Raw genomic sequence first — 13,911 nt, forward strand, 5'->3', positions numbered from 1 at the left:
GAAAATCAAGCTCGGGGCTGTGGTGAGTCGTCATTTTCATGCACTTTGAATTTGCGTTGTATCGTATTTTGAAGGCATTAAACATTACCAGAGCGATAAGAGTGTTGCGACCAGATTAGACGCTCCTTGTGTTTATTATTATATTTCGAAAACACCACAGTTTTCATGCAGCTCATACCATATTATTTTGTTGTATTAATTCCGCCACACCTTAAATGCCGGTCCCTGAAAATAATGTCTGACTTAAACCGGTCCGTGGGGCAAAAAAGGTTGGGGACCCCTGCTCTAAATTGTCCCTACGTCTGAGTGTGAGTGCGGATGGTCGCTCATCTCTATGTGCCCTGTGATTGGCTGGCACAAAGAGGAGCTGGGATAGGCTCCAGCACGGCCCGCGACCCTTGTGAGGACAAGCGGATCAGAAAATGGATGGATGGATGGATACACGTTTTTTTCAAAGCACTAAATAAATATTTTGTATTTCGTTTCTAAAAATAAAATAGGTTGTGTTAATTGGACATCGGGCTCATTTTATTCACCCAAACATTTTAGAGCTGTAATTTTAACAAAGTGATATTTGTAATCACGGTTATCATAATGTCAGAAGCTAATATCGGCTCATACATAATATGGGTAATACATTGGAAGTGGGCACTTGGACCTGTAGTATCTAGCCTTATTGTAAAGTAATAAGTCAGTAGCAAATACAACAAGAGTACACTACTTGGCTGCAACCTGTAGAGGCTGGTGATTAGTCTCAGCTACCGGTAGTTTAAGTTCAGAAAATGACATGACAGCCATATCCCATACCTTTCATGTATAATTGCTAGAAATGTTGTACTGTATATATAAAAACACACTTTCCTTTGTAATTTAACATTCACATAATATAAATTGGTGTTAAAATAAATAATTACAAAGCTAATAGTTACTTTCCCCATCGTCCTCAAATGCCTCTCTCCACTTGAAACACTATATGTGTTTGCCTTCGTTTTATTACGTTTTTTTAAAGTCGGATACTATGTGGTCACAGGAACGTTGGTTCACAGTATGAAACCAACCACATTAGGAAGAGCATTTATAGACATACCCACAACGACTGAGCGATGTTTCCTCACTTCATCTAAAAGTATGTGGACCTCACTGAAAGTGAAACGGGCTTTCCTTTTTTTGAAGCGTATAACACTGTCTTGGTTGAAGAGTAACGTTGAAGACATCCTCCACAAAACAGCGTCAGTGGTTCTTCAGCTGCTTTGTGTACCGCCACTCAGCTCCAATTTCCAGATGAGTCTGTCAAAGGTTGATAATTACATTGAGATTGTTATTTTATAACTAAAAGCACAAAACTAAATCATGGGGTTAAAGTGACACGCATTTTGACTCAATTGAGAATAAACATACAAGTTCCAGACTAGCACCCTGGACTACTTTGACATAAGACTTATTTTACTGACATTTTACGTAATGTTTAAATGACATGCAGTATTTTGTGCTTTTTAACCTTACCCACGGAGAACCGACGAACAATGCATACGCTTTATCACACTTGGCGACAGCATAACTTATGGATATGGAACTATAATGGATACAATAATTATATTCGCACGACCTCACGTATTAATAATCTTTACAGACGCCAATTTAAAATAACCATGTGCATTTATCAAACAAAATACTTTTCAAGAGCGCTTGTTTTGACATAAGATGTGGTAACGCCGACATTTGGTAACGTCAGCTCGGCTAGTTTTCTAAGGCAGTGATGGCTAAAGCTAACTTTGACTCAGGTTCGCAGCTAATGATGCACTGTTCAATTTATCCTCACATCTTGGACTACGTCAATTGCAAATGTACGCACGTGTTTTTTTACACAGCACCGACATAATTGTTCTACACTCATGGTATCGCCACAGACGTTGTTTGTTAGTATTAGCTTTGTGGCAGCACTGATACTCATCAAGCTCAGCTATGCTTTCTTTACAGCAACACAGCAAAAGCTAATGCTAGTGCTGAGCTAATAAAGCGAAGTATTCACACATGCTGACCATTGGACGGCAGGCCAACTTCAAGACTGCAACCACAAAATGAGGAAAACTCACCCGAATTTGCAAAAACTGATAATTGCTCTTGAAGTATTTCTATAAACGTCCTAATCAACCAGCTAGCTAGTATCAAGCTAGCGAGAAGACTCATCCAGACGAGGTCCGGTGAGTAGTTCAGGTGAGATAGCCTGACTGAAAGAGAGATCCTGCTTTCACGCAAAAATATATATAATTTATATGATATGAATTCAATCGCACCATGTATTCAATAAATAGACTAATATGTTTGATTCGCTATGAATTCCCTCTTTTGTTGAAAAATTCCAGACTGAAAAATGTGCTCTTATTTTGAAGGAAAATCACTTCCGCGAGAGAGAGAGAGAGAGAGAGAGAGAGAGAGAGAGAGAGAGAGAGACATTGTATTCATTGGGAATACAGTACACAGATTTAAGGCGCATGAACTTTGCATTTGATACATTTGTGTCGTATCTTTTGCAAGTGTGTGTGTGTGTGTGTGCGTGCGTGCGCAGGCAGGGGAATGTGGATTTAGTTTTAAGGGTTATGTAAGCTTATGTTAAATTATTATTTTCATTTTATATTTGAGCATTATATTATTTTGTGTTACAGTTACCTCGGTTATATTCCGTTTAATAATTGCTTAAACAAGTTTATGTTGATATTATCTGATTGGTTAAGGAAACCAGGAAGTGTTTTGTGTTGCCGGGAAGGAGGCGTGTTCTCGTTCGTTCGTGCGGAGGTGCAGACGGGGGAAAATAAAAAGCTGCCTTCAAAGGATTCCATCTCTCCTTTTGTCCATTTTTAAAGTAGAGCTATCCACTACAAAACTACGAACCTCTCAACTTACAGTTATAAAACAAAAGATTCAATATTAAATAATACTGGATGCATTCAGCTCCTTTTCTGTTAGTTTAAGTTATAATTGTGAATATTGCTGCAATGACAATGTAATTTCCCCTAACAATTAGGGGTGTATTACCCCCGACGCCCCCCCCCCCAAAAAAAAATCGAAACATTGTTTTTTATTAAAAAGATGAGTGCACCAACTTTAAATATATTGAGATATGTCAAATCGTTCTCCATTGGAGAAATATCTTTGAAGGAAATGCCAAATTTGCAGTAACCTACAAATTCATTGATATTGAAAATAACGAGAAACTCATCGCATAATACAGTATACCGTCTGGAACTCAGCTGTACCACATTGAATTGAATGGTAACGCCCAGAGAATGTTCCTGAATCGTTCCACCTTAAACTGTCCTTGAATCGTATCGTACCCGATGTATTGAGCTACATATCAAGTCATCTTTCATTGGAGACATACATTCCCTTATCTCTATTGAGAGTGTGCATCTCATAATATTGTTTGGCTGTCAGTTTTAATCTACCTGTGGTGATGAAAAGGCATGTCTCAATCACTTAAGTGTTGGTCATTCATGAAGTCGGTCACCAGCCGGTGTTCTTCGATTCGAACCTCAAAACATTCAGTACAGCTCCTTTATTTCTATGACAGCACATGTGGCTATTGCAACGAGCAGTTAAAGTGGTTCAAAGTACAATGACAAAAACTTTGAAAAAGGCACGTCCAATATTGGCTGCATGCATTGGTAGCATACACATTTTCTACATTGGTTTTATTCATTCACACACTATGCTGTTTCAGGCATATCCATAGAATGCTAAGTTGTAACAACGTAAACGTAAAAAAGACTAATGTGGGCACGTGACACTTAATACTTGATGTAAAATTACATACCAGTAATAGCTGTCAGCCTGTCCAAACAAAACATTGTCTCTGTATGTTAAAGCATGCTATAAGGAGAAGACAGGAGATATTACACTTAAGATTTTCATTGTGTGATATATAATTCATATTTGATTACGTAGTGTTTTATTGAAGCCAGCATTTGCAGGCTAGACTGTAAGCACTTTTATTGAATGCAAAACTACCTTAAAAAAAGACACCTTTGTGGCAATTTTAACTCCTGTTATTTGGCTAAGAGGCTTACCTTCTAAAGTTGATGATGACTTTCACAAATTTAACGCGAAATGTTTTTTGCCAACTGAAATGTATTTGATTCAGCCCAACTGTTTCACATTTTCTGCGGTCTATGATTTGGACTCACCTCTTCACATTTTCATTTGGACTTAAGTGCAGCTCAAAAGCAAATGTCAAGCAGCAAACCTAATGACCTAAGCTCGGCGTGTAATCAATCACGCTGGCTAACTGCTTTCTCTTCAGCGGTGTGAACATCATCAGTGAATCTTTGTGCTTCCGTGGATGGATAACGGCATCATTTCTGCCTTACAAGTAACATGGCACAGTCAACAATTCTATAACTGCCTTGTGATCGGGCATTACTTTGAAAATAACATTTGCAGACAGTGAGGTGAATGAATAAAATAGGAAGTTGTTGGAAGGTGGAAAAAATATATATATAGAACATCTCTAACAAAGTGGCTCCAAGTAGGAATATCCTTTTGGGCTCAAGAATACATGGTCAATTGAAGCCACTGAAAAGACACAAGCACAAGGAAGATAACACAGTGACAGTTAAACATCAAATGAGTTTGGGCTGCATCTATCGATGTCAAAGAAAAGTCTGATGTGATTACCTCCTGAACATTGACTTTGATCGTCCCACTGTTGTCCTTATCCAGCGTTTTAAAGGCACCTGAAAAAAGAGCGGTCTCATCAATAGTGTTTGAGCGCCTCAATATTGACACGTAAACCCAGAGCAGAGTAGGCTCATTTAAAACGTACGGCACATAGCATCCAGCCTGACAAGACAGCCAATGTAGTTGTCGAAATCCATGTTGCCACTTTCGTCGCTATACCTGCGAATGATCATCTGGAAAAGCTGCTCACTCAAAGGAAAGCCTGTGGATGACCATTTCAACAGCTCGTATTAAATTAAATTCAACTTTTCAGACTATGACGCCATAAACTGTCAAATTTGGGTCATTGTAAATACTGTTGAAAGTCAGGTTTTTGTCACACAGACAAGACAAAGACGGAAAAGTAGATGAAATAAAATCTGCCTTGTTTCAAGATGCAATGAGTAAAGAAGCATAAAGGACATTTTCATCGATACTTAAATAACAAAATGACAGTCCCCCCCCAAAAAAAAAACTCACCTGCAGCTCTGAAGGCATTGGGCAATTCAGCAGCCCCGATAACACCAGAGCCATCTGAATCGTAGGACTTGTACACTCCCTAAACAAGAAGGTAAATTTTTCAAATCTGCATTCAAATTTAGAAGGACAAGGAATTTCACAGTATTTACATGTGGAATCTTGTCAATTTTCTGGTTCAATCTTAAACCAGAAAAGGACTGTGGTCATAATGTGCTGGAAAAAAAATTGCAAGTTTGGAAACAACAGAAACCCAAGTCTCTTTGGGAAGTGCATCCAGTTTCCAAATTGTTTCAGAATGTTATACAACAGCCCCCCCCCCCAAAAAAAACTAAACAAAGCAAAACAAATCCACCTGATACCAATTATTTTAGGGCTTGAAATAAAAATAGATTACAATTCTGTTGTGCTCATTTTCTCTGATTGCATACAAAACGCCCACTTCCTGTGAAAGAAACTTCAATCCGAGCAATTAAATGCTGCAGTGGGACTTTGCAGAGGTCTTCTGGGCAATTGTATCTCAAGTGGCAGCGAATGATTTCACCCCAGCGGAGGCATTGAGAAGCTTCTCATTGGCATGCTCCAACTGGCCAAGGAGCAGAAAGATTCAACTCTTTACAAATAGAAGTCATGGGAGTCTTTTGGAATTGCCCTGCTGTGATGTTGACTAGTGTGCAGTACCAAAAACAGCCATTAAAATCCTAGTGTCAGTATTTTTAAAGAATCACTGTGTCAAAATGAGGCAAAACCCTCCGCCCCCTTTTTTTTTTAACCCTTTAGGCACAGTTACGAGCAAGTACTCAGCCATGTAATTCTCATTTGCTGAGGCTATATTGTGCTAGCTCTTCTTCAAAGTCATCTGGTTGGAGCAACAAAGCAGAAGGGCACATACACCAAAATCTGGGACAATTTTAAACATTGGGCAATGTTTAAAATTAACCCTTTCATGGACAGCGGTTACTACTGTACAGTGGACAGCTTATCACATTATCAGGTTACAGGGTGCATGAAAGAATTAATCTGATTTTAACAAGAATTTGATCTTACAAAAGAGTATGGTTGAACCTAATACCTGTCGTCAGTTTTTGGAATGAGACTCTGAAGTTGGGCGAATTTGTGTTTCCTTCCAATTTCTCGCCGAGAAACTATATTTTGGAGGATGTTTAAGTCGACACCAGAGATAGGGGCAGAGGTCAGCTCCGCCACTCTTCAAATTTACTCTTAGGAACAGATATACACAGTAGAAACTTTGAAGGCTACAGGTGAGACATTTTACCAGATATTGCTATTTAAAAATGGCTTTTCAGAGTAAGATGCCAAAAACCCTGGAAACTATCATTCATTCAATGATTTTTCATGAGAAAACTATGGACGGGAGAGACCTAATATTTCAAAATTTTCCTATCAACAAGTACTGCATTTATTTTATTTAAGAAATTCTGTGATGGTCGAGTGAGAAGATTTTCAGAAATTTGATGAAATGACACAGGATGACTCCGAAGGCTTTTTTTTAAAGCACACTGTTTAAACTAGTTTAAAAAATGGATTGAATTTGACTTGTGGGATTTGTGGGATTAATAATGTATATATTCATGACAACGTTTTACCTTGCAGTAATTCAAAAAGTTAAATTATTATTGAATGTAATGGAATGTGACTTGACTACATTGCAATCGCAAAAATACTTGGACTGTGTTGTCATTGTTGCACAGTACTAACAACAGTTTTTTTTCTCTGACTCACTGCTGACCACAGGAATGCAACAGCATAGAAAGGAAACACCCATGTAGAACAAATGTGTCAATTTTGCCATTACTTGCCTGCCATTTCTTTATGTTATTCCAGAGGTATTTGAATTCATGGAAGCCAAGTTTTCCAGTGCTGTCACTCTGGAGCTTTATTAAGGTCCATGGGCAAGCACGGGCAAATATGTGCTCTGTCATGTTTGCCTATGGTGTATTTCAGTCCACCTTACTCAGCATACACACCCAGTGAACATCGTATTCGTTTTATTTTGAACAGCTGCTGTGAAAGGCTGACTGCACGGGCAACTTGGCGCTTGCGCATCTTCGGATATTTTTAAAACGACACAAAAGTTGAGTCGACAATGGAGAGCTAGGATACAACATTTGAATTGCTCATGTTCTTGTTTTGTACGGTGGGCGACTGGTTAGCATGTCCGCCTCACCGAGCACACAGAGTTTATGAGTTTAATTCTGGGGCCCGACCTTGCTGTGTGAAGTTTGCATGTTCTCCCCGTACCTATGTGGGTGTTCTCCGTGTATTCAGGTTTCCTCCCACGTTCCAAAAACATCCATGGTAGGTTAATGGAACACCCTAAATTGTCCCAAGGTATGATTGTGACTGTGAATGGTTGTCTATGTGTGCCCCACGACTGCTGGGAACCAGTTCAGCATGTACCCCACCTACTTACTGCCACAAGTTTTTTTTCTCTCTCTTTGTTCATACTTCAAAAGCATGTGCTCAAAAGTTGTTCTGCTTTACGTAACCAAATCATGGCATTCAGAAATCGAAGAAAATAAAAATCAATGGTGATAGACTAATTTCATTCAGCGCATTCTTCTGTCTGTGTTCAGTGAGAAGTACAAGACCATTAATGGCTGTCTAACATCTAATTGTGCCCGTTTTGAATTACACACTTTAGTCACACATTTGTCATTTTGCCACATTGTACCAACACAGAAAACAAAGCCCTCTAAAGATAGAAAAGGTAAAAAGGATACATCCATGACTGCCACCATGCTTCTGCAAGACTCAATCGTGAAACCGTCTGTCTTCAGATCCCCATCTGAAACATAGACGAAAGAAGTTTGTTTTCCTTCTGCAACATAATATACCATGCTTTCATATACAGTACATGCACAAATTTTGATAACCTCCATCAGGATCTTTAAGATTCTTTCGCAGAAGAGAAAGCAACTTTTGAATTTGTGGTAATGTGTGTAAAATATGTGCGAATACTGTACAGCAAAATAACTTACGTTTTCCAATGATTTTGTTGAGGATGTTCATGAGTTCAGCGGGACTCACTTCCATGTCCTGTGAAAATTCAAGAGTAACTGTTTAAAAGTGCCGCCATTCAATTGAATGTTTAATGTAAAATGGTTTAAAAACAAAGAAACAAAAACGAAGGAATTTGGGACTAACAAATTAAACTGATGAAAAAGCAGTTCCGAGTCAACACTTTTTTGGAGAACTTTTTTATTTTCTGGATGCTGCTAAACGCATGATAAAACATTGCACAATATATTCTAATTTGATAAGTTCATTGCATGGAATGATGAACAAGCCTAAATATAATTGATCTAAATACTGCTCCAAATAAAATACAATGCAAATGATGCACCTTTAAACAATGTGATTAAAAAAATATAAAAGACAACACTTGTGGCTTTTCTGTACTGACTGGGGCTTTGGACCTGGAAATCACAGTTGGTGTCTCATTACAGACAACTGCAACAAACGGCAACTAGTTATTGGACAGTCTCCTTTCTGACTACTGCTTGTGCGGCGTGCAACACAAATGTACTGCTGAGTGTGAGCTGAGGGATTATACTGAGTATAATAAATTACATTAAAGTGAAAATATCTTATATCTAAGTCCTGCACCGCTACGAATCGAGTTGATATAGATTTCTCGTGAGGTTGAAAAAAGGACACAGTCGTTCCTCCATTAGTTTCTCCTATAGCCTCCTTGATCCTCTAAGGCACATGTGTCAAAGTGCCGGCCCGCGGGCCAAATCCGGCCCGCGAGAATGTTTTCAGTGGCCCCTGGGATGATATTGATTTATTATTAGAACCGGCCCGCGGACCGCAGCAAGCCGAGAGCCCGCAGATCTTTTACACGCACCAAGACTACATTTCCCACAATGCAACGGTGACGCGCCAAGCAGTCGGCCGCTTTATTTAAATATTTATTAGTCTAGCAGTCGTTCCCATAACAGTGACATTAGCTTTCAGATACCCATCAAAAATGGCAAAACGGAAGGTGGACACTGAGAACCGGGGGTTTCAAACAAGGTGGGAGTCGAAGTACATGTTCATGGACGTAGCTGGAAAACCTGTGTGTCTTCTGTGCGGAGAAAGTGTGGCGCGATTGAAATAGTGTAATCTGAGACGACATCATGAAACGAAACACGCGAACAAAAACAAGAACAACATGGAGGGGGAAGGGGGAGTTCATTAAAAACGGTATACTTAAAGTTTGTGACGAAGTTTACCCCGAAAAAAAGCAACTCTTTTTAAACGTGAGCATTAGCAGAAACACAATTGCAGTGTTTCTGCAAAGATACGGCAGTGCGTGCTGCACAGTTTGCCCGTTTCCTCCCCGACACAGTGTCCCCGCTGCGCATCCAGGCTGCTCAAACGTTGTCGAAAGTTTGGCAGCACATACGTGTGTGAACAACTATTTTCTTTGATGAAGCTGAACAAAACATCACACAGAAGTCGATTTACTGCTGAACACCCTCACTCAATGTTGAGGATTTGCTCAGCTCAGAGCCTGACCCCAAATATTGATGAACTTGTAGAAAAGTTAAGACACCACCGAGTATCAGCCTGAGCCTCAAAGTGAATATTACTTATAATATACTGTGCAATCACATACTAAGAGTTTTTACTCAGTTCAAGTTTAAAAATTAAAGTGCAATATTTGCTTTCGCTGCTTGTTACTTCTTGAAGAAAGTGTTGTTTTTGGTTTATACATTTTTGCACTTTATTTTATTGTATTTCAATCCAATTATGTTTTAAAAATATTTTATTCGAGTAAATGATCGAAAATTACTGCACTATTATTTGTTTTTCTTTTAAGTAAATTTAGCCTACTTTTGCTAAAAGAGAAAATATGGACTAGTGATAGTGCCTTGAATAATATCGGCTTCTTTCATTCATGTTATGGGTATTTTTATACAAAGGAAATTTTTTTGTGCCCGTTGAAAATTAAAGTTTACTGACATAGCCATAAAAAAATGTTGCTTTATTTATCTGACCATATTGGAATGTATTTGTTAGGTTTTCAGTCAATTAAATTTGGTTCAATAAACAGTATGTGGTCATTTTTAAAATTTTCAATGAACATTCGATCAGTCCGGCCCTCGGCTTGCAGCAAAATTTTTTATCTGGCCCTCCGTCCATTTGACTTTGACACCCCTGCTCTAAGGGGAAGTACGATCAAAAGTTATAAAGTACTAGTTGTAATCTCGGATACTGGATGGATGGAGGTTCTAAAATGCGTTTAGTGAAATCACAAAGGGGTCGGAATACGTTGAGCAGCTCAGTTTGAAATTGAAAGCATTATGAAATTCACGGCACTTTTCCAAGAGCCTGGTTCCACACCGAGATGGCCTTTCTCGGATTCGAATGGTCATTCTTCCATTAGACTTTTTGGGGGGCTGAGCGGTTACAATGCAACCACTTTTCAGAAATATCTCGGAGGTGGCTCCAAAACGCCAGCAGGCTTGGGCCAAGTGAGGCCATGACACGTCACTGTTCTCTGATTGGCCAACAGCAAGTCAGTAAGTAACTCTACTGCACATGGCCATTTCCTGGTTTTACGTGAGACAAGGAAGAAAAGTAATAAATACACAGTGTATACAATAAAGGTAATACTGTGTTTTACAACACCACTAAACCATATTAACAATTTTAGATTTATTATTGGATGAAATTTTGGTGCTTGGGCTAAACATTTTCATGATCGGACGCACCGCTCGCCAGGTGTCAATTCACTTGAATGAGACGTATCCAGTTGTGGCTACAGCCTCGGAGATGGAGGCTTTGAGCGGATGCCAAGCCCGCTGACTCAGAGAGGCGGGCAAATGGATGAGACTGACCTCTACATTTCGAATGAATGAGGGCTGGCGGTGAGCTTTGCGTGTCGCTCGCAAATTCACGAGAGCACTATTTCAACCGTGGTACATATGAAATTGTAAATATGGTTCAATGTCTTTATAATACAGTGAATATGTTGTAAAGTATACACTGTATTTTTGACTTGACGGTGGCCTGGCCGAGAGCAGTCTGTGTCTCGCAGGCTTAAACCCGCAAACAGATTTTGTCAATATGTGGAAAAATGAATGGATGAAAGGTTAAGTGCATTTGAGGGGCTGTACTTTGCGACGTGGCCCCATCATGCAATTTATAATTTGAATCGTCGCAAAAACAGCTGACGCGAGACTAAGCACTGAGGAAATATTCTCATACTCTCATCTCAATTGTCTGAAAGCGTCTTCTTCTTCACTCACCAATACAGCGGACCCCTGCATACTTGCGGCTCGGCCCCTGTGGATTCACTTATGTGCAGATTTAATAAAATATTTATATACCGGTATATATTTTTTGTGTTTGTTTTCAGGGGGAGCCATTGTGCATTATTCGTGGCTTTTAGTTTTATCTAAAGAATATTTCGGGGTTAAAAAAAAAAGATTAATGATTTTGCAGCACCTCCAAAAATATATTTATTTATAGAATGCAATGCATATAATGGGCGGCAATTACACGTGCATTTCGGCTATTCACGGGCTGGCCCGATCCCTCTCCTCCGTGAATAGAGGTGGTCCACTGAAATTCCCCTCAACTACTGAAATTCAATCTCTGGTGGGAGTAATAACAGGACCAAGAAAAGAGGAACTTGTAAATACTGAAATTAGAACCACCAACTTGGTCAGAAGACAGAATGTGATTAACGATTTACATTCAATAGAGACAATAAAAACAGTCAGACAGATGAATTGGGTGGAACACTCACATCTCCGGCGAGTTGCTGGAAGACTCTGCGGAACTGTTTCTCTTCATCACTCTCATGCTGCTCTGCATATGCAAGAGGTCTGCGAGGTGCAGGCTTTGAGAAGGTTACAAACGTTGTCATTAGTCTTGAGTTAATAATGCAGTGATGCACGCATTGAGTGAAGTAGGAAATGCCTGTCACTCACAGGTTCGGAGGGAATGAACTGGGCTGGGTCGATGTTCCTGCAAAAGCACGGTTAAAATGAGAAGTTGAAAAGACAAGACAAACTGCATGTTTTGGTATTGGGGGATTTTTTTTTGTGTGTAAGATCTCACCCGATAACATTGATAAGGCCACCAATGAACTTTCTGGCAAACGACATCTTTAGTCAGCTGTGAAGATCAAATGTAACAGATTAATAAAAAATACAAATACCACAAATTTTACACGGTTCTGGATGCAACCGTAAGTTTGGTGGTGTGATTGTGACCACTTTGGCATGTCCAAAGATGTTTGGTCATGTGTAACCAATTACAATGTACAATAACAAAGACTCTGACGGTGTTCTATAAAGAAGTGGCAGCTGGTCAATCGAGGTTGCTGCTGGGGCGAAGGCAACACTGATGGTGGTCACCACAATACTTTCCTTCAATACAAAAAAAATTTAACAAAAATATTTCTAAGAAAAAAAAAAACTTTCAACATATCTTCATTTTTTTGATGAGCAGAATAAGTGGTGTAATAGTTAACAATGAGTTGTTTTGTTTGTCTCTGTTGACTAATTTCATGAAACACTTCCATCTGGGGTGCACAATTTTTCTTTTACCCACTAAGGCACGAAACCCTTTGAAATTTTGACATAGGACCGCATAAATGAGCACCATTATAGTCACTCAATATAGATGTGTAGACATCCCTATTTATTGCTCTTGTTTCAGGTAACTAAAAAAACATTGTAAAGAAAATTTTAGTAATTTCTTTTTCTATGTAACTGTTTAGGGTGAAACAAAAACATTTTTTAAAGCTGTTGCTAATTTGAAAAATGTTTACGACAGTAGCTTTGAGTGTTTATGTTCAAGGGTTATGTCATAATTTAGTTAGAAAGAGAATTCTTTTTGGATTGATGTTGCGAAGCATTACTTGTCAATGTGTACAATAAGAGGGACAGTAATCTGCCCAATTTAATTTAACTTACTAGCCATTTTTTTCCAGATAAATTCATGCTTTGTAGGGATTAAATACCCGTTTGAATGTTTCATTAAGTTTGTTTTTTTAAGCCTGTCCTTTTCCTGTCAGTCATTTTGGAAATGACATGATTACTGTTGGATGTCTGTCAGAAGCAGAGCTGTGACTGATTTTCTTGCTTTCTTCCATAGATGCTCTTTTGGACTCAAGATCAAAGTAATGAACCCATGTCTCATTCCCAGTCACAATATGCTTGAGAAAAGATTTATCACCATTTTGACACTCAAGAAGTTCCAAACAAGCTTCAACTTGGGCCTCCTTCTGCGCATCTGTGCGTTGTTTGGGAACCTATCTGGCACAAACGTTTGCAAAGCCCATTGCTGTTTTATGAGTTTTGAAGCACTTCCTGGTCTTATTCTGAGATATTCAGCGATGTCATTGTTGGTGACTCTACGATCTTCTCTGATCAGTGCCTCAACCCTAGATTAACCAACGTTGATGGTCTACTGGTCCTTGGCTTGCACATTATGCAACCTTTTAAAAATATACAGTGGTGGTTCCCCTTCCAAAGCAAGAAATTCAATCACAGCATTCTGCATTAACATTCAATGACGTCATTTCCTAATTGCCAGGAAGAGGACAGGCTTAAAACTTTTGTTTTAAATACACCCTCAAGTATTTAGAGTAAAAACTATACATATATATATATATATATATATATATATATAGAAACACACACACACACACACACACACACACACACACACACACACACACACACACACAGAAAC

General features: G+C 38.9%; 2 protein-coding genes across 2 annotated transcripts in view; both read right to left on the reverse strand.

The window, feature by feature from the left end:
- The window catches only part of LOC109507994 (uncharacterized), a 5,401-nt gene extending 3,006 nt beyond the window's left edge, over nucleotides 1-2,395 (reverse strand). The window contains exons 1-2 of the mRNA XM_019857776.1: nucleotides 2,094-2,395; nucleotides 1,088-1,287 (exon numbers count right to left, since the gene is read on the reverse strand). Coding sequence (XP_019713335.1) covers nucleotides 1,088-1,214 — 127 coding nt within the window. The 5' untranslated portion in view covers nucleotides 1,215-1,287; nucleotides 2,094-2,395. The remainder of the gene's footprint in view (nucleotides 1-1,087; nucleotides 1,288-2,093) is intronic.
- Nucleotides 2,396-3,541: 1,146 nt separating this feature from the next.
- capns1a (calpain, small subunit 1 a) overlaps nucleotides 3,542-13,911 on the reverse strand; it is an 11,505-nt gene continuing 1,135 nt past the window's right edge. The window contains exons 2-11 of the mRNA XM_019857764.1: nucleotides 12,271-12,327; nucleotides 12,141-12,177; nucleotides 11,957-12,049; nucleotides 8,193-8,250; nucleotides 7,935-7,999; nucleotides 7,011-7,079; nucleotides 5,194-5,272; nucleotides 4,820-4,936; nucleotides 4,672-4,730; nucleotides 3,542-4,569 (exon numbers count right to left, since the gene is read on the reverse strand). Of these exons, the coding sequence (XP_019713323.1) occupies nucleotides 4,543-4,569; nucleotides 4,672-4,730; nucleotides 4,820-4,936; nucleotides 5,194-5,272; nucleotides 7,011-7,079; nucleotides 7,935-7,999; nucleotides 8,193-8,250; nucleotides 11,957-12,049; nucleotides 12,141-12,177; nucleotides 12,271-12,317 (651 nt within the window). The 5' untranslated portion in view covers nucleotides 12,318-12,327 and the 3' untranslated portion in view covers nucleotides 3,542-4,542. The remainder of the gene's footprint in view (nucleotides 4,570-4,671; nucleotides 4,731-4,819; nucleotides 4,937-5,193; nucleotides 5,273-7,010; nucleotides 7,080-7,934; nucleotides 8,000-8,192; nucleotides 8,251-11,956; nucleotides 12,050-12,140; nucleotides 12,178-12,270; nucleotides 12,328-13,911) is intronic.

Source organism: Hippocampus comes, unplaced genomic scaffold, assembly GCF_001891065.2.
Source record: "Hippocampus comes isolate QL1 unplaced genomic scaffold, H_comes_QL1_v1.1 scaffold248, whole genome shotgun sequence".
Lineage (NCBI taxonomy): Eukaryota > Metazoa > Chordata > Actinopteri > Syngnathiformes > Syngnathidae > Hippocampus > Hippocampus comes.